The sequence below is a fragment of the Talpa europaea genome (assembly GCF_964194135.1).
Source record: "Talpa europaea genome assembly, chromosome: 4".
NCBI lineage: Eukaryota > Metazoa > Chordata > Mammalia > Eulipotyphla > Talpidae > Talpa > Talpa europaea.
Window position 1 is genome coordinate 33,616,089 of NC_140070.1, and position 19,957 is coordinate 33,636,045.

Genomic DNA, 19,957 nt, shown 5'->3' on the forward strand with positions numbered 1-19,957 from the left:
ACATTGCCATGAAAATGGTTACGCGGGTGGGCGAGCACACACACGCACAGAATGAGCCGCAGATGGATGGATGGCTGGCAGCACGTCTGCATCTCGACTGGGATGCGTGTACTTGCCTGAAACTCAAGGATTTGGTCTCGGCTTGCGAGTCCTCCTCCTCGGGGTCGCCCTCGGGCCCTCCGGCCTCGTCCTCTCCGGCGCCCCCGCCACGCACCGCGGACCACGTCCATTTCGCCCACTGCACGGGGGACAGGATCTGCCAAGGGCTGAACGCCATTGCTCCGGCTCCGGCGCCTAAGAGTAGGGGAAGGGGAGAGCCTTTTTTCCCTTTCAAAATGGAGGGAACCGGTGACAGGCGCCGGGAAGCGCTTTCAGCCGAGGCGCGGATGTGGTGAAGCGGGCGCCGTCGGGGGCGCGGGCGGAGCGCTTCCTCTCGGCCGGCGGGCAGCGCGCGTCCTCTCCGTGCTCCGTCCCCCGCGGCGCGGCCTCGGCGCCGCTCGCCCCGGGCGCCTCCCGCCGGGCAGACGTCTCTCCTGGCGCCTCCTCAGGGCCCCGGCCCGCAGCGCCCGGCAGCGCGGCTCGGCCTCGGCGGCTCGGGGTCTCCGTCTCCCGCCTCCCGGCCGGCGGGCGCGCATCAGCTGCGGCGGGAGCCGCGCCCCAGGAGCCGCCCCCTCGGACCGTACTATTGGCGCGCGCGGGCGGGGGCGGCGGCGGCGCAGGGCCTTTGAAGTCAGCGTCGCGCCCGCCGGATCCCCCTGCCGCGGCGCCGCGTTGGTCGCGCCTGGACTGCGGGGAGGGGGCGTCCCGACCGCGACTCCGGCCGCCGCGGAGGACCCGGGCGCCCCCAACCGCCGCGTCGGCGTTAGGAGCGGCGAAGAGCCGGTTTCCGCGTCGGTGACGCCGGGCTGTTCCTCTTTTAATTTTCATTTCTTCATCTTGCCTCTGTGGCGTGGGAGATACTGGATCGCACTGGAGTTAAGCCTCTTACTTTAAAAAAAAAAAAAAACATTTGGTGGCTCATGGGGTTAAGCACCGCGCTGTGGAGCAGTCCGCAGCCTCTGCAGCACGAGTTCGAGTCCCGGTCAGCCAGGGAGCTACCCACATGGTGCGGCAGACCTCTCCTGTGTCGCCCGCTGCTCCCCTCAGCAGTGTATTTCTGTCTTCTGCCTGTTCTGCTCCCCACTCTGTCTCTGGGTGGATCCTCTCACCCCCCGCATCTCTGGCCTGTACCCTAGCTCTTGTATGCATAAATAAATTTTTAAAAATTAAAAAAAAAAAAAACCTTGAGGCTGCTATTAACTGGTACTTCCCCCTCCCTGACACTGACAGCGTGGACGGTTTCAGCCTGTTCACCTTCAACCCTCTCTAGCACTCCCAGGATTTGGAAATCTCTCAGCAACGCTGCAAGAGAGCCAGGGGCTGGAATTTTAGATGCCTCGCCCTTCCCCAGACAGCACTCGTGGAAGCTCTGTGGCCTGGTCTTGGGTAAAGTGTGCTAAATTACCCGGTGAAATTGTAGCCTGATCGGTTTCCCACTCCTTTTTGAGGCTCTCTTTTCATAACTTCTAAGTCTTTGATTTCAGACTTCGTTTGCTGCATCAGAAGTATGCCAACAGGCCTGAAGACGGCAGCCTTCAAAATAAAAACCGTCTCTGTTAGAAGGCAGGGGGAGATAGCAGAGCTCGCCTAGGATTGTCTTCATTCTCCATGTAGGGATTCCATTTAGGGATTGCTCCTCTCAGAATGTACTTCTTTCAGGTGAATCGACTGCCTCAAACACCGGTGTAATGATATCTTTGCCCAGACAAGGTGTTTCTTAAACTATTGTAATTTCCAAGACTGTGGTGAATCTGTGAGGTTCCCACAGAGAGAGCAGCTCCAGAATTTGGGTACAAAATTATGCTGAGGCAGACTTTCTCCCTTGAGGAGGGTTGGTACATATATTGTGGATGAATCATGACCATGACGTCTTAGGGATTCAATAACAAAAACAAAAGCAGTAATAATGTGAGATAAGGCCTGGTAGATAGTCTTATCATAACAGAAGGGCAGGGGTTAATAGAGGGTTGGAGTGTCAGGAAGCTTGAGAATTCATCCAGCTCCTTCCCAAAGATTAAAAACAACCATCACAGGTGTTCTGGAGACTACAAAGATGGAAAATAAAATAGCAGGAGTCGTTCTGGCAGTATCCACATGAAATATGCCACAATACCACTGAACTGTACCTTATTTTTGGTTTATGGCTCACCATGTAAAACTTCAGAAGGCATGGGGGGGGGTGAGGGTGTCCTGGATTTGACACGTGTTTTGTTGCCTGGAAATAATACTACCCTATGTAAATCAGAAACTGGCACATACTTGGTCATTCTTTCTCCTAAGTAGTTCTGGAATCTTTTCATTCTTCTGCATGCTAATTGTGACTGACTCTCCCCCTCTTTAATGGAGCTACTGTAACACTTACCTCTGAGAGTTTCTGACCTGGGTCACCCTACCTGGCTGATCCCTGATTTGTGCTCTCATCTAGCTGTACCTGTTCTCTGCTCCTGGCCCTTTGTATTCCTAGCCATAATCAGTACCAGTTGGGAACTTTTATATGTCCAAGAACTATTTGGGACATTTCTTTAAAGACACAAATCCAAATTGCCAGCAGAATCCAGAAATCTGAATTTTTACCAAGTGTTCTAAGGAATTATTCCCCCACGGGATAAATTTGAAAACAATTACTAGCTTGAACCAATTAATTGCTGCTTCCAGGAGTCTCCCTTTTGCATCTACTCACATTCCCCTCCGCCACCCCCACCTTAATCTCTCAAACCTTGACTGCCCCAAACATCCTTCATCAACCAGCTCATGTCTATTCTGGAAAAACAGGTTGATTTTTCTCTCCTTTCTAAACAACTCTATACCCGGATATTCATAGAGACTTTTATTTATGACCCTTAGTTTTCACAAGGGACAATATTTTTTTACATATTTTATTTTATATAATTCTTACATCATTTTTCATTTTTGTACAATGTATGCATTTTCATTTTGGTTATATTCCCCATACAATTCCCACCCCCTTATTTTGACCCTAATCCTACTTCTCCCCCTTCCTCTCCCCCAGTGTGTCTCTAGTTTATAGTTGCTTGCTGATTTTGATTTTTACTTTGTATTAATTTGTCTTTTTCCTGGTCCACAAGGGACAACATTAATAGTTACAGCAGGACAACAGGATTACGCAGGATGTCCCAGGAGGTAAGGTGAATCTACACAGAGCACAATCCGTTTCTGGACTACAAGCTTCTAAACAACAAGGACATATTGTATTTACGATTCATTTTCATTTCCCCAGATATTAGGACAGGGCTAAACACTGGTGTTCAATAGGTGTTCAATAAATGTGCCAAAGAAAGATATTCCAGTTCACAAAGAGACCTGATGAGTTTGGTTAAGGTGATAGAAATTCCCCAAACTTAAATCCTCCTAGGGAAATCAGGTTTCCGAACCAGAATAGTGATGACAGCAGTAAGATCAAAACCGACCTAAACAGCAATTTCTTAAAACTTGAGAAGCAAATGCCCAGGTTTCTAAAAACCACTCCTCTGCAAATTTCCAGACTTAACATGACAGCAATGAAGTAACTACTCGATAGCTCAAACTGATTTTGTTATCTGGAAGTACAAGTAATGAGGCTAACTGACATATCAATTTTCCTGTAATTCTGGGAAAGAATGGGCAATGTTTGACAACAGATATCCTAGCTGAGGTAAACCATCATCTTGCTGCTAAGCCCTAGACCTCACTGGAGCACATTGTCTGTAAATACATAACCAAGTAACCAAATGAAACGTATTTGTTTTGGAAATGACCATAAAAGCACAGAAAAAGCCCCATCTGTTCTATTCCCTGTTTTTGCTCTTCACAGAAGCTTTGGATCAATAAACCATGAAAATCTAAAACGTAACTCTCGAGACACTCTGCAATGGTGTCTGGAGGTCAGGCATATGCCTGGCTGTTAATAGATGTTTCACAAAGATCTGCAAAATGGGTCTCTTTAATTAAAATAGTAAGCAACTCAAACAGGCAAACAACTAACCATTTCAGAGCACAGCCATGATCTAACCATTTCAGAGCACAGCCATGATAGGAATGTGGCAAGAGATGAAGGACAACATGGAGCCTAGTTAGAAGGGATCCTGCACACCTGTTAAAAGTTTAGAACTTGATCCTGTAGTGGGGGAGCAAAGACAAGTACCTACCTGGATAATGAGTGGTAGCTGTGCTCTCTGGAGAACTCATGCTGTGACTGAAGGGAAGCCCCACCTAGTTCCTGTTACCCAGTGTTGTCTAACAATCTTCCAGGAGAAACCCAAATTAAAGATTTCATCTTTAACGTTCTAACTTACAGTGTTTAAAACCTTGCAGAGCCCAATACTCTGCAGGACAAACAAAGCCATCTGTGCTCCTGCTCAGCCCTGGGACCCTGGTGGGCAATGAAGAACAGACTGTAGAGCAAGTAAGTAACATCTCCATTTAGAAAGATCAGTCTGGCAACAGTCTAGGGAAGGAATGGAAGTATAAAGATTAGGAAACCTGTCATACTATTTTCTCAGCTGGGAGCTGCTTAGAGAAGGGAGACAGTTTCACTTCAGATCTGGAATTAGTATCCTAGGCTTTCACCCTACTTGTTGGAGCAATATCAGAGCTGGAAGTAAGCCAAGCACGATGGGACCAGTTTACAATGGAAGGAAAACTGCTAGTGTAGAAAACTGAGTTTCTGACAGCCAGGGACAAGAGAAACTATGTGGGCCTAAGATGATGTGAAGGGTGGAAGAGGCAGGAAGGAGTTGAACCAGGGTGGCAGTAGGAATCACAGAAATAAAGAAACCACTGTGAAAATGGAAAGATCTGGCAGCAAGCAGGCAAGCCCATCAACTTATTTATATTTTCTAAGAACTAAAGAATTTGATGAGCAAAAAACCCCACATCTAATTCCACTTAAGCTTAAATGCCAGGTTCATGATGTAACCAGAATGGCTGGGCAGCTCTGAAGGGCTCAGTAAAAGCTTTAACCCAGACACAATTTTTTTTTTTTTTTAATACAAGAACCAGGGTACAGGCCAGGAGGGTGAGAGGATTCACCGGAGACAGAGTGGGGAGCAGAACAGGCAGACTGAAGAAATACACTGCTGAGGGGAGCAGAGGGCAAGACAGGAAAGGTCTGCTTCGCCATGTGGGATTCTCGCTGGCTGGCCGGGATCGAACCTGCGCCGCAGAGGACGCGGACAGCCCCACAGTGTGGCGCTCAACCCCCTTCGCCACCAGGGAGGCCCCCCCCACACACAATTTAAATGGCAGTGGCAACCCCCCACTCCCCCAGCTGCTTTTGAGGGCCAGCCTGCTCACTGGATGAGGTTTCCACCATATAGTGGGGTATCCCTGAATGTGGTTACTCCATCACCCTGACCCCTCCCCTGTTACTCCCCATTCACCAGGCTTTACACTCTCAAATTTTATGCCCCCACCAAGGATATTTAAATTGTAGAAGGTGTTCAAATGGAATGACAGTAGCACCTTATAGCAACAGAATTTCATCTGTTCCTTAGCATCTTTTCTCTCAGGTAGCAGGCAATTTCTCATTCTCAATTTACTGATGAGGTAACTGAAACAAAAAATGGAACCACCTGCCCAAGATCATGCAGATAACTAGGGCTAGAACTGAATCTAGAACCCTAGTTTCCTGACTTCCAGTTCCCTTTGTGCTTATCAATCTGGAAAAAGCAGCATGATTCGTGGCCCTCCTGCAGTTTAGGAGCTAGATATTCTTTTTAAATTCTTGCTGCTTTGCTACAGCTCCAGCGGCCTCCTTTCTTGGCAAGGCTGCAAAGTCACAGCTAGGAATCCCTGCCTCCAGATCAGTGAAGAGCTGCCATTGCCAATGAGAAGCCTGGTTTTCTAATCTAACTCAGTCTACCCAGGTAAGAACATGCTGATGTCTGCATAAGACAAAGTTGTCAATAACCTCATCCGACAATATTCAAATATTGTTACATTACAGCTTAACCTTGCCAGATCAGATGTTACCTTTTACCTGCGTGTTATAATCGCCTATAGTATTATAATCTCTCCACCAGCCAAACAAATCCAAATCAGGGAATTTGTACCACATGTTTATACCAAAAATTTTATCTTAAGGAGAAACTCCTTTCTAATTTTTTAAAAGAGAAAAGTTGAACGTACATACATAGCTAATTCTATTTCAAGGAATAGAATCCAAGGAGATTATCAGGGATCCACACTGCGTCTGCTGAGAACTTAGCAGAGCTCCCCACCCAGGAGCTGCTCAAAGATGCTTGCCCAGGCTTTGCTCTGGTGAACACCTCCTATCAGATCCATCATTTGATCTACTTTTTTCTGTGTTATGTGGGAATGGTCTCCCCAAAAGGGTGTAGAGTAAGTGATTATCAGGCTTTTCTGCCCTCCTACCATTAGGATTAATGATGGATCCCAGTAGTCCTAAAAGCATGCCTGATGGTGGAGACCTTTAGTAAGGTGTGGGCATGCATATGTGGGCACACCTGGGCAGAGACAGGGCTTATAAGGGCGGCGTCATGGGGACGCCAGCAGAACGAGTGAGAGAAAGAAGAAGAGCACAACAGAACCAGAGCAGCACCAGCAGCGAAGCAGAGACCACGAGAGAATGCCACAGAGCCCATAAAGAGTGAAGACTTGCTGGGGGCTGGGCGGCCCTGCCTGCTGTGTACCTGGTAAACTCAATAAAAGCCTGAAAAAGCCACTGAGGGCTCCAGGGCTCCTCCTTTACCCGTCTGCTTGGATCATAGAGATCCTGCTCCTCCCTCTTGCACTACAAAGGAGTTAGATAGGCTTTCTCCAAGGCACCCAGAGTAGGCCTTTTCTAATACAGGTCACCTTGGAATGTGGACTGAAGGTCAATAGAGGACCTAGAGGCTAAGGTGAAGCTCTTGCTCCTCCCCTTAGCCTCTGCCTTACCCCTAATCAAAGAAGTATTCACACCTCCTTCTACTGACCTAGAAGAATGTAGTTTGAAGGGTATCACCCTGGTGTAAGTTTACCAATGAACATGTGCTCTCCCTCTGGGAAACACACCTTTTTAGCATTAAAGAGGAAGTCATCACCTCCTGGTAATGAGAACCCACTCCTCTCTCAATGCCCTAGGTCCCTTAGCACAGGCTATATACCCCCGGTTTGCCCCACTTTACTTTAGAATTTACAATGTCAATTCTCCACATGTTATTACATTTTGCCATTTTTTTTTTCCTCCACTAGTCTTTCTGATGGTAATGTGTTCATTCATAAGCCCCAAAAGAACTCAGAGGGGTAGAGAAGATTTCCCCTATGTTCCATCAGTCACAAAAGCACAATTTGACTTCCTCAGAAAGTATGTTATTCAACCTACAGCAGAACTGCCATGGCAGTGTTATACTGTGTTCATTTTCAGAGAAGTAGGGGAAGAAAGCAACTATGTTTTATGATGTTTACATTAAACAAGTGTCATTTAAGAGCCACCTCTATCACCATCAGATGGCACAACTATATGTTTAATAACTTTATTTTTAAAAACCAAGTACAATTCTCCACACTGGAATGAAAGAATATTAAAGAAACAGTTACTGAGTACAAAAAATATAAAAGATCAGTTTGTTCTTCGTAAGTGAGGAAAATAACCCCAAGAGTATCCTTAATTCTTCCCATCAACTACCACAAATCTGAAGTTGAAAACAAGCAAACCAAAAATCAAACAAACACAAATGATCCCTTAAAAAGAGTGAACTGGGCCTCCCCGGTGGCGCAGCAGTTGAGCACTGGGTTGTGAAGCTGCCCGCAGCCTCTGCAGCGCCGGTTCGATCCCTGGCCACCGGGTGAGGGTCCTACATGGCGCACAGACCTCTCCTGCTGTACCCACTGCTCCCCTCAGCAGTGTACTTCATCACTCTGTCTGTTCTGTTCCCCGCTCTGGCTCTGGTGAATTCTCTCACCCTCCCGTGCTTCTGACTGTACCCAATGCTTGTATAAATAAATAAATAAATCTTAAAAAAAAAAAAAAAAGTGAACTATCTTTAAATTTTGAAATATCGTCTATTCCAGTTGATATAAGTTTAGTTTTTCCTGCTTAACAGCATTACTGAACTAACAGAGCCTGTTAAACAGGAATACTATCCTGCAAAATCACTGTTACTGATTTATCACATTTTGTTTTCTTCCTTTGGTCTTACATTCCTTTTTAGCTGAAAGGTATTAAAAAAAATAGGTCCTCCAAGTTACAGAGGTTACACATAAAACCACAGATAAGGGAACTACTGAAACCCTCTCTCAGTTGTTTATGAATTTAAGTTTCTAATAATGAACTTTACTCCAAATTTGAGAGATCTGCTTTACTTCATTGACCTGGTTAAGGGAGAGTGGAATCTAATGCTTGAATAAAAGAGGCTGAAGGAATTTAAGAAGCTAAAATAGAATAGTCTTTCTCCCACAGGCATTTTATCCCTCTCTTCTACCCTACCTCCAAAATTAAATAAATTCCTAAATAATCCTTTTGGATGACTAGAAGAACATTGATCATGTTACAATCCGGGTTTTCTAAGATCATCCTGATTTCAAATAGTCTACCCACTATCCTTGTAAATTAGTGAGTCTTCAGGAGACCACATGCACCATTTTTTGATTTATGAAACACTGTCACTAAGAAGTTAGAAGGTAACAGATTACGAGGCACTTGGAAAGGACAGCAGAGACACTGGTGAGAGAGTGGAGGGAGAAGAATCCACCCAGAAAAAAGAATAAAATCACAAAAAGCTTTCCAAAGCAACTGGGATCCCATCTAAATGCTTGCTTTGGGAAACTGAAAGGATTTTACTACAATAATTCATGTGTTTGTTAAATAGTATTCCTATGTTCCTTAGAAATAAAAAGGTGGGACACCAAGAAGCCAACTCCATAACATGATATGAAGCTTCTTGCTACTTCTAGCTTTGATATTTTTACAATAAAGGTTTAACTGCCATATTGGCTCTTAAATATATGTGCAGGGAAATGTGTCCTTTTCTTTCTGCAATAGTATAAAGTAGAGAGGGGACGTCTATTCTTTTTGTGTTCAATTAAAAAAAAATGTTAACATATTGCTTGTTTTCTTCACAAATAACTATAAACAAAATGATTAGCTGAATAAATTGGAAGACATAACAATGTTCCAAGTTGGTAAAACTAAATATTGTAGAGATGACAATAGTATCCAATTAATATGTAGGACTAAAGCAATTTCAGTCAATTCTTAGGGAACTTTCCTTAGAACTTGTCAATATATGTGCAGGCAGGAGAGAGAGGCAGAGAGAGAGAAGGGGAAAAAGGAACCCAGAGTGAAGACTTGCCTGGGGCTTGGAAGCCTGCAGGCCTCCTGGTCACCCAACACCACCACCACCCCACCCCTACCCCCACCCCCACCCCCACCGTGTACCTGGTTGCTACACTACATGTAAAAGCTCAATAAAAGCCTGAGAAAGACAAGGGCTCCAGAACTCCTCCTTTACCCTGTCTGCACAGGATCTTAGAAAACCTGCTCCATCCCATCCTGCCACGACAATATGATAAAGATGTTACAGTGCAGTAGAGAAAGGAAGGTTGTTTAAGAAGTGGTTGGAGAATACTTGGCTGGCAATGGGGTGGAGAGATTAAGTTAAACCCTTACCTGAGAACATATACCAGGATAAATTACAGATGGATTAGATGGCTAAATAACAAAACTCAAACCAGGGAAGAAAACAATCTAGAAGCAACAGAATCTGTCAAAGCTCTGTGGGAAGGATGACTGCCCAAACTTAGAAGTAATTAATGAATTCCCATACAAAATAAAGATTGCAGACTTGGCTACATGAGAAAAGTAAAGCTTCTAAATATTTTCCTTCAAATTAGAGACAAAATGGCACATTGGGTAAAATACTAGTAATCAAAAACTACTATTGTTATTACTAAGGGAACTCATGAAAATCAGTAAGATCCAAATTCCAACAGAGAAGGATTTTAACTACTTACTGCATCCACAAATTATTTCAGTTAATCCCCAACCCTTTGCCTCAGTCTCATGAGAAAGGTATTATTATGGTTTTGTTTTTTTGTTTTGTTTTTCAAATAAACAAGTCAAGTTGGCTACATTTTTAACCTCTCAATCAGGGTCTCCTGATCTGATCTTACCAAGGAAAGGTTTAAAAAGATCCTGAGCTGCTTGAATTTATATGCAAAATGATGTGTTTGTGCATTTTTGCATTCATCTCTCCCCCTCTTCGTCCCCATATACAGCAAGTTCCACTCCAACAACAGTACTTCAGGCTGATTAAAGATTAATTTTCTAATCTGAAAGAGGAATTAATAGGCAATTCCCCTTCTCTAACAGTCACAAGGAAGTTCAAACCAAAGGGACCTTTACACAGAGAACCCAGACCTGCCAGAAATTAATACAAGAAAGCATATTGGATAACATGCAGTGAGTGCAATGGGGAGAAACACCTAGAAGGCAACCTGTGGGTCTAATCTAGGTGACTGTCTGATGAGTAGAGTATGACATCCTCGAGACAAAGGATTTACCTGGGCAGTCAGGTGTCATGAAATAGATTTCCCACGGGACTCCTAATGACACAGATGACCATCCTCAAGGACACAAAAATTGTGCAGGATATACAAGGTTTGCATTATGTGGAAGATACAAAGAATCAATTTTAACACTTCTCTTGCTTTGGTGCATTTCCCTTTAGTGTGATTTCCTCCAAGAAACTATGTTGATGAGACAGATGGGACTGCTAGGAGCCTTTTCCCATCTGGGAAAAGATAGAACCCTGTGGGTTTCTGTGAGGGAAGGAGGCATGGAATAAGTTGGACAGAAAGCTTAAGAATTTGAAGAGCTCTCTTTAAGAAAAATACAAAAGGACCCCTTGAATACAATGTTAGGATTGCTTAGCTATGGCTCCTGAAGTTCAAAGCTTCTCTTAGCTTCTGGGAAACTCAACTCCGCCTAAAGAGCAAAAAAGAGATGCTTTTGGCTCAGAAGTGGTCCAGTGGCTTCTGCTGGGTGAGTGAAAACACTGAGTTAGCAAGAGTCAAGGCTGACCTCCTCTATCTTCTTAGAGGAAATGAAAAAAAAAAAAAAATTAACTGTTGGAAATTTGATAAAACTGTCAAAAAATACCTCCTATACAAATTGTCAAGTGCAACTCAGGGCTCTATTCCTTCTGTACCAGTATAAACTCTTTCTCTCTCTCTCTCCTATTCTCTCTCTCTCTCTTTCCCTCTCTCTCTCTCTCTCTCTCTCTCTCACACACACACACACACAATTTTAATTAAGATAAAAAAGAAAACTGTAATGCTTCTCTAGCTTGTGTCCCTTATGCACCCTTATCCTTTGAGTTTCCACAAGATCACCATGGTAAAAATAAATCTGTCCCCGCTCTCCTACCCCATTATTCCTTTATTTCTTCTGCTATAAGAACCCTTTCAGTTTACGCTAAGCACATGGCTGCCCAGCTAGAGGCCACATCCCCCGCCTTCTCTGCAGCTAGGTGTGGCTTTGTGACTTAGTTTTAACTTGTGGGATGTGAGCCAAGTGGTGGATGCAACTTTGGGGCAATGTCTTTAAAAAGAAAACTGTCTTCCTGTGCAGTCCTACCCCCAGCCTATGGATTGCTGGTGAGTCAGCTCTATTGTGTGGATAAGGACATGCTAGAGCATCTCTAGGGAGATGCTAGAGCAACAGGACATATGGGGCCAAGCAGAGGAGCCTGCCACCCTAGTCTAACTCCCATTGGACTAGATGTCAGAGAGAAATAAAAGCCCCTCCCTCTTCTTTGCACTACTGTGCCGCTCGGTCTCCTGGGTATAGCAGTGTCACTTCTGAGCAATAAAACCTCTTTGGGGACATTTTAGCATCTAAGCTCATTTAGATGGAGATATGTGAAGAACTTGTCTTAAAATTCATTCCACTTCATCATCAGCAAAATTATATTTAGACTCCTTCAAAATTCATCTTCTATCTCAGTAGTGCCCTTTATATTATATTTGGACGCCTTCAAAAATTCATCTTATGCTTCAGGAGTGTCAAGTTGCCAAGAGGATGGGGTGATCTAATTGTCCTGAAATCAGGACTGAGGTCACCATTTCATCTACCATACCATGAAGGCTTGGGTTGTAATACTGCCTTTCCAGAAATTCAGCAGTTTCCAGAAGACGGTGCGGACAAAACACTTAAGTGGTAAGGAGTCAATACTTAGATTCCCACAAAGTCCAGATCTGCCAAGCAGAATGGATTTAGATACAGCACAAAGGATATTATCTTCTTCAGAGAGGTTTCTTTGACAATAATATGACTTTACAAGTGTAGAAATGCTATATAGTAAATGAGTATTTTCCTAATTCAAAGGCTAATATAATAACAGATCTACATTCTATGAATGAATTAATTATTCTTCCTCTTCTGCTTTACCACTAACTGGTTTTAGTGAAAATTTCCATAACCCACCTACAAAATCATTTATGTAACTATTTTGTTATTGATTCATAATCAGTTCAGTTACTTTGTTTTAGTATCTTACGGAACTGTCATTACTTCTGACCTTCCCTGTACCTCATACATGATATAGTAATATATGTTTAATAATGTCATACATAGTAATAACAAATGTGTATTTTGTTAACCTTTGGCAGAGATAAAGATAGCTCTAAGTAAAAACTACTTGTTTTAAACTGTTTTCTGAACAAATGGTAAATCACTGACTCCAAACCTAAGCATCCACCCTGGATCTCACAGAACCACAGGAATTTTTATTTGGAAAGGATCTTTTTAGTTAGAAAGATCCTTGGGCCCAATAGTATTGTGTTCAGATGAGCAGATGACTCCTTGAGACATTAAGAACTACCTGGGGAGTATGTCAAAGACCCATGCTTCTTGGGTAGAATGTCTGAGGTCAAGATTTCCTCCCCACCCCTAGAACATACACAACCCTATAACATGCACATTTGACATTTGTGATAGAGCTACAACTCCCTGGCCCCCTTCATCTCATTTTAAAAGGCAACATGAGGGACTCCCTGGTGGTGTAAGGGGTTAAGCACAGCACTGTGAAGCTATCCGCAGCCACTGCAGCATGAGTTCGATCCCGGGCCAGAGAGCTACCCACATGGCGCAGCAGACCTCTCCTGTCTTGCCCGCTGCTTCCCTCAGCAGTGTATTTTGGTAGATATGCCTGTTTTACTCCCCACTCTGTCTCTGGTGAATCCTCTCACCATCCCCCACACCTCTGGCCTGTACCCCAGTTCTTGCGTGCAGAAATAAATAAATCTTTTTTAATTTTTTTAAAGATTCATTTATTTATTTATTTATACAAGCACTGGGCATAGTCAGAAGCGCAAGAGGGTGAGAGAATTCACCAGAGCCAAAGTGGGGAGCAGAGCAGGCAGAAGGACCCAAGTACACTGCTGAGGGGAGCAGCGGGCCGCAAGAGAGGTCTGCGCGCCATGTGGGACCCTCCTCTGGTGGCCAGGGAGCAGCAGGGGATCGAACCGGTACTGCAGAGGCTGCGGGCAGCCTCGCAACCCAGTGCTCAACTGCTGCGCCACCGGGGAGGCCCTAAATCTTTTTTTAAAAAAAGGTAACATGAACAGTTTCTTTTGTAATCAATAACATTGTGCTTTGTTTTAAAAGTATTTTCAATACCTTTATTGTCTAAGGCAAAATGATACATATATTCATTCTTTATTCATTTATTCCACAAAGTTTACAAATGACCAAGTTTTCAACCAGTTCAGTTCATACCCTCATGGAGCTTATTAGTGAGTCTAGTAAGGACAAAAACAAAGAAAGCCGCTTACAGACTGTTATGCCGGATATATAAGAAAAACACAGTTGCCTATGAGAAAAGCCAAGGGATGGGGGGAGGGGTGAATGGAGGCAAGCCAGGGATGAGGGATGAATGGAAGATTGGGGGTAACAGCATCCAGAAGGGTGACAACCTGGTCTGCTTTGCAGCAAGCACAATTAAAGCCAAATGAGGGGAGAGAGGGGGTGGAACTGTGATGCCTGGGTTGATGAAGCAGGGAAGGCACAGGCTATCCAGGGGCCCTCCAGGGCTGTGCTAAGGACTACTGGTTGGAAAAGTTGATATAAGTGGAGCCATTTTAAAATGGTGCTGGAGCAAGCATTTCAGAGAAACTGCCTTGTTCATCTTGTTCCTTGAATCTTGGGACCAGGCCAGACCTCTGGATGGGGCCAAACCACAACTGCTTGAGAAGTCAGCCTGAGCTCAAGAACTGACACTGTGGATCTTGTTTGCCTGATGATAGAATCAGCAACTAATTACAGCTAGCCAAGGGTAGCCTAAGCTGGTCAGCACCCAAAAACTCTTTTTAAGACACTAACCTAGTCTTCTTCTTTTCCTCTCATAAATACCCCTAACTTTTGCTCCTCCATGGGACACTGCTTGGGGTCTGAGCTGAATCTAAATGACAATCCTTTGTTTCCAAATAAGGTGCTTTTGCCTTTTAATTGCCTCCTGATTTAGAGATTAACACTTGTCTTTGAAAAGTAAATTTTTTTTAATTTATTTTTATTTATTTATTTGCTTGTTTGTTTGTTTATTTGCTTGTTTGTTTGTTTATACATGCACTGGGCACAGCCAGAAGCACGGGAGGGTGAGAGAATTCACCAGAGCCAGAGCAGGAAGCAGGACTGAAGTAAACTGCCGAGGGGTGCAGCGGGCGGCAGGAGAGGTCCGCGCGCCATGTGGGACCCTCCTCCAGTGGCCGGGGAGCAGCCGGGGATCGAACCGGCACTGAAGAGGCTGTGGGCAGCTTCGCAACCCAGCGCTCAACCGCTGCGCCACCGGGGAGGCCCTGAAAAGTAAATTTTTGATGATACAAAGAACTACAAAGAAAGGAAAACTTGCCCATCATCTTGATTTTAACAAATAACCACTGTTTTAAAATGTTGGTGACTTAACCCCTTGCACAGCACTATGGAGCTATCCACTCTGCAGCATGAGTTCGATTCCCGGCCAGGGAGATGCCCACAGGGCGCCGCAGACCTCTCCTGTCTCTCCCGCTGCTCCCCTCAGCAGTGTATTTCAGTTAGTCTGTCTGTTCTGTTCCCCACTCTGTCTCAGGTGAATCCTCTCACCACCACCCACCAAACGCCCCCGCCACCACCTTTGGCCTGTGCCCCAGCTCTTGTATGCATAAATAAATAAATCTTTAAAAGAAATAAAATAAAAATGTTGGTGGACAATTTATCCTATTTTTATCTTTTGCAAAGCACTTTCCTTTTAAAGATTTTTTTATTTATGCACACAAGAACCAGGGTACAGGCCAGAGGTGGGGTGGGGGGGGGGGTGAGAGGCATCACCAGAGACAGAGTGGGGAACAGAACAGGCAGATTGACCCAAGTACACTGCTGAGGGGAGCAGCAGGGTGAGTCAGAAGAGGTCTGCTGCACCATGTGGGTTGCTCCCTGGCTGGCCAGGAATCTAACTAGTGCTGCATTGGCTACAGATAGCTTCAAAGGTTGCGTCTTAACCCTTGCACCACCAGGGAGGCCCCCTGTGAAGCACTTTTAATGTATGAAATCAAATTATTTCTAATTATTACCTATTTTCCCACTCCATGAGCAAAGCACCTGGTTCATCTTGTTCTGTCCTATGTTTGATGACTGAATGAATAAACAAAACAAAACCTTCTAAATCCTTCTCTTACATATATGCAAGAATGTACTCATGAGGATGGAAACGCTGATAGGTAAACAGATACTTTATATAAATATATATATTGTCCTCTGTCAAGTTGAGGACTTAGCCCGTTTTTTCAATTTTCGTCTTAAGTTCTGCCTCCCAGGGGAGGAAGTCTAGTCCCTTCCTGAGCCCCCAAAGCTGATAGCCTTCTCTTAGCTCATAACAAGCCTTTTGTGGGGCCACATAATTTACGGAATTTGTTCCCCATGGAGAGGTACTAGATGTTTCACTGTTCCTCCTTATAAGAGAAACTCCCAGAAACAACCCAGTGTATGTATCTTTTCACATGCACACATGATTATTTCTTTAAGTAAAACTCTAGAAGTGGATCATAGTGTTCAAAACAAATACATTTTGTATTTTGGTAGTCAAATTGCTCTCCAGAAAGGTGGCACTAATTTACAAAAAACAGCCTTTTCCCTGAACCCTAATTAATACTGAGTTAGTCAATCTTCTAAATCCTTGGCAAACCTTTGGAAATGACACATTTTTATTTGAACATATTTGATTATGAATTAAGTTTGAACATCTTTTAATGTATTTACTGAACACATTTTATTTTATTTGAACATATTTGATTATGAATGAAGTTTGAACATTTTTTAATGTATTTACCAAACCATTGGCTGACTTCCTTCCTTCCTGCTCTTCCTTTCCTTCTTTCTTTTTTGGTACAGCGAGTACATTCTTTGCCTTAAATCAGTAGCACCAAATATGTGGTTCTAGGACCTGTACCTTCAGCATCACCTTGGAACTTGTTAAGAATGTAAATTCTTGAGTCCCACCCCAGACCTACCAAATCAGAAACTTTAGGGGTGGGTCTGGCAGTCCAGGTGTCCCCTCGGGAAATGTTGAGGCACAGCATGCTCAAGTGCATTAAATCATTGTGGTGGGTTCTTTCCTGCTTACTCTGGACCTCCCTTTCCATATAGGAAACGTGTCTTTCACATCCAAACTAAAGACAAAAAGCCTTGTGATCAGCCACATGTTCAATATTTCCCCTTGAAAACATCATTTACTATTTCATTTTGTCTAAAATATTCTAAATTACTTTGACAAAACTCATAAGTCCCTAGCATCACCAGCATCTAACTCACAGCAGGTGAATTAGCGCTGTAAGAGGTTCTCTCTCTTCCTGTCTACCTAACACCACTCCCCTTTGTCTGAGTAACAGTTCATATTTTCTTTGTGGAGCAGCTACCTTCTTGGGCTTGTAGTTTCACATCATGGTTTCTGATGTAGGGTGGGAAAGTGATTCAGGCCTGATCAAATAGGACATTTCACCATCACCCCTTCCTTCTTGGCTTAGTGAAGGGCACATTTAATTTACAGCCCCTGACAACCCCTCCAAGGTTTTTCACCCAATCCTTCCTTTTTCCTGCCTCAAAGCTGGGGTCCTTTGGCAGGATTCCAAAGGAAATTCAGCATCATCAGAGAGGGAGACAAGCTAAAATCTGCCTAGCAGGGCCACCTGGAGGTGAGATGGCCTTGATCTTGGTAACTGCAATGGAGCCAGCAGGCACCCCCAGACAGGCTGAGTCTGAGTAGTATCAGTGGACAGCATGTGCAGAAATGTGACTCTGCGCAGGAATTAGCCCCCACGGTGGGCATTTTCATTAGTCACTGGTCTCCGCATTCAATAACCCCTTTGTTTCAGTTGCTCTGTAAGCCTCAAGTGACAGCTGGTAGACACATTTCCCAGGCTGGTGGCAATGGAGATTATGTGGCAACAGCGACTGTGTGGCAACATTCTTCAGCCACATTCCGCAGCCCCTGGTATATCTGTCCCGTAAAAAAAAGCAGCCTCAGATGTTCCCAGAATGCCAACACCATCAAGGTCAGTTTAAAAGAAATCCCCTAACTCTCAGAGATATAAAGTGTCCTCGTGCGTCAAGTCTTTTCTCCCTTTCATTATTGATATTTTCCCCAAATAAGATAGAATTGTTTTATCTTCAGTATTCACTTGTTAAATCGGCATATTCAAGAACATCTTGTGTGGCAAGGCACTGGGGAACTGCTGACTCCCTCGGAACCCCACATTCAGAGCAGGCACATTGCAGGCAGCACTAGGCAAGGACCCGACTTGTTTCACATCTTCCCAGCCAGAGTGATGGAAGTGGGGGAAAGCCTAAGTATGACCAAAAAAGGAAACAGCACGATTCAGTTTCCATAGAGGGTTTTCAATTGTGCAAAAGGGAAAAAAGCATGGGCGAGAGGGAGGAGGCAGGAGGGAGTGAGAACCTGAGGGTGGTGATGTTTCTGATTGCTAGAGAATGTGAACTGAAATCCACACTCCCCTTAAGATTATTCAGAAGACAGGAAAGCTGCCGCTCCTGGGAGATATTTCCATGCTGATAAACAATACAGTATCAAAAAAACCCTCTCTGCTCTGTAAAGAATGTGAGAAATCTTGGACCATGCTGTCTAGCTAGAGTATTCACACTCGATACTAGACACACAAGAGGGCCTGAATGAAGTTCTTCAGCTCAGTGAAGAACTAAGGGACCCTTAGTCTCTATGTGTGTGACTAACACTGCTTTGTGAGGACTTGTGGGAAAGTCAGGACTGGTAGTGGAGGGTGCACATGCACACAAAAAAAGCACGCACACCCACACCACAATACAAATGACCACACATTTTCACACCCCCACTTACATATATACACATCTATACATAGCCTCACCCCCTAAACAGTCACACACACCCACACAACCTACAGTCACACATACACTCACAGTCACACACATACACACCACCAGACACAGTAACACACCTCGTATCCATGTATAAACACCTACACAATCACACACACAACTCCCTCAAGCATGTAAGTCCTTAAACAAGACCTCTCCCAGGCCCACTAGTCATTCAAACAGGGATATGGAATCAATCAAACAAGACAGACAAGTATCAAGTTATAAAAACAACTTTCACTTAGAGGAAAAAATTCATAAGCTGAAAAGGGCTGCCAAATGAAAAACAGAAGAAGAAAATAAAATATTTTTATTTAATAAAAGTTTAGGCCTAGAGCAACTAGGCCTGAAAGAATAAGAAAAGGAGATGGCAGAAGAGCCAGTTAAGTAAGTACTGGAATTGATTGGGGTTTGGTCTCTGAATAATGTTCCTCAGAGTTGTGATAACCCACTCTGATTAACAAGAACTTGGCATCCTTGCCGGGATGGGGAAAATCCAGTCCCCCACTTTCTCTGTGAAGAAAACCTTCCTCTGATCTGCACAGATTTGCTGGCCAGGAGCTACAGTAGCCACCAGGGGGCACCAGAAAGTTCTGTCACACATTCAGTCAACAAATGACTGAATGAGCCTCCTCTGCATCCAACAGGGGGTGTTTATATTGTAATACAACCAGTGAGCACCAGTGAACAAACAACATAAAGGAGGGTAAAGCTTCGGACTTCTCAGAAGTCACAAAATCTACTCTCTGAAACCATGTGCTCACATCCAATGAGAGGTAAGACCCAGCAGAAGGAAATGGAGTATCCAAAAAATTCTTATTTTGTCCTCCTTCGTTATCTGATCTATTTTTTCTCCTACATACACTATCAGTTAGTAATGGATGACTTTCTAATTTTATACTATTCAGTAAAGTGAGCTGCAGAAATTTGTTCATTTCTGTCCCAAAACTAAGCAGGTGGTGGCTGGCGCCCCCTGGCGGGACTAGAGAATAATGCCTTTTACCAGGTGCCCTGAGGCGAGAGGTTGAAAATCAGGAAGAGGCCCACTCCAGACTATACTACATCTGTCTCTCTTCCTCTCCATTATTGTCAACTATTCCTAAAATTTCTTAGTTCTTACCTTCAAGGAAACCTACCAACCTCTACTTCAGATATGAACAATAAAGGTATCGATGTTAATCGGTATGTGATTTATGTTCCCACATATCGCTACAGGCCACTGGACATTCATGAGAAATCAGGACATCAAACACATTTGTCCTGATGCACCACATTCTAGATATCATTTGGTCTAGTAATGGCTCAAGGACCTTCTGAGGCCACTGGAGACACATGTTTCCAAAGGCAAAGGCAGGGAGTGGGAACGGGACAGAGATGAGAAGTCACTATTAGGGCGCCTCCCTGGTGGTACAATGGGTTAATTCTCAGCACTATGAAGCTACTGGCGGCCCCTGCACCACGAGTTTGATCCCCCACCAG

At 44.2% G+C, this 19,957-nt stretch overlaps 1 protein-coding gene across 10 annotated transcripts in view; it reads right to left on the reverse strand.

Moving 5' to 3' along the window:
- TACC1 (transforming acidic coiled-coil containing protein 1) overlaps positions 1-19,957 on the reverse strand; it is a gene marked incomplete at its 5' end in the record, with an annotated part of 96,806 nt that overhangs the window by 57,051 nt on the left and 19,798 nt on the right. For 5 of the 10 annotated variants that reach the window (XM_084231455.1, XM_084231453.1, XM_084231454.1 and 2 more), the window contains one exon: positions 117-277. The exons of 3 other annotated variants lie outside the window; for them this stretch is intronic. In XM_084231455.1, the coding sequence (XP_084087581.1) occupies positions 117-277 (161 nt within the window). Of the gene's footprint in view, positions 1-116; positions 290-19,957 lie in introns of those variants that run through there. 2 more of the 10 variants (XM_084231464.1, XM_084231462.1) reach the window with 1 other exon arrangement.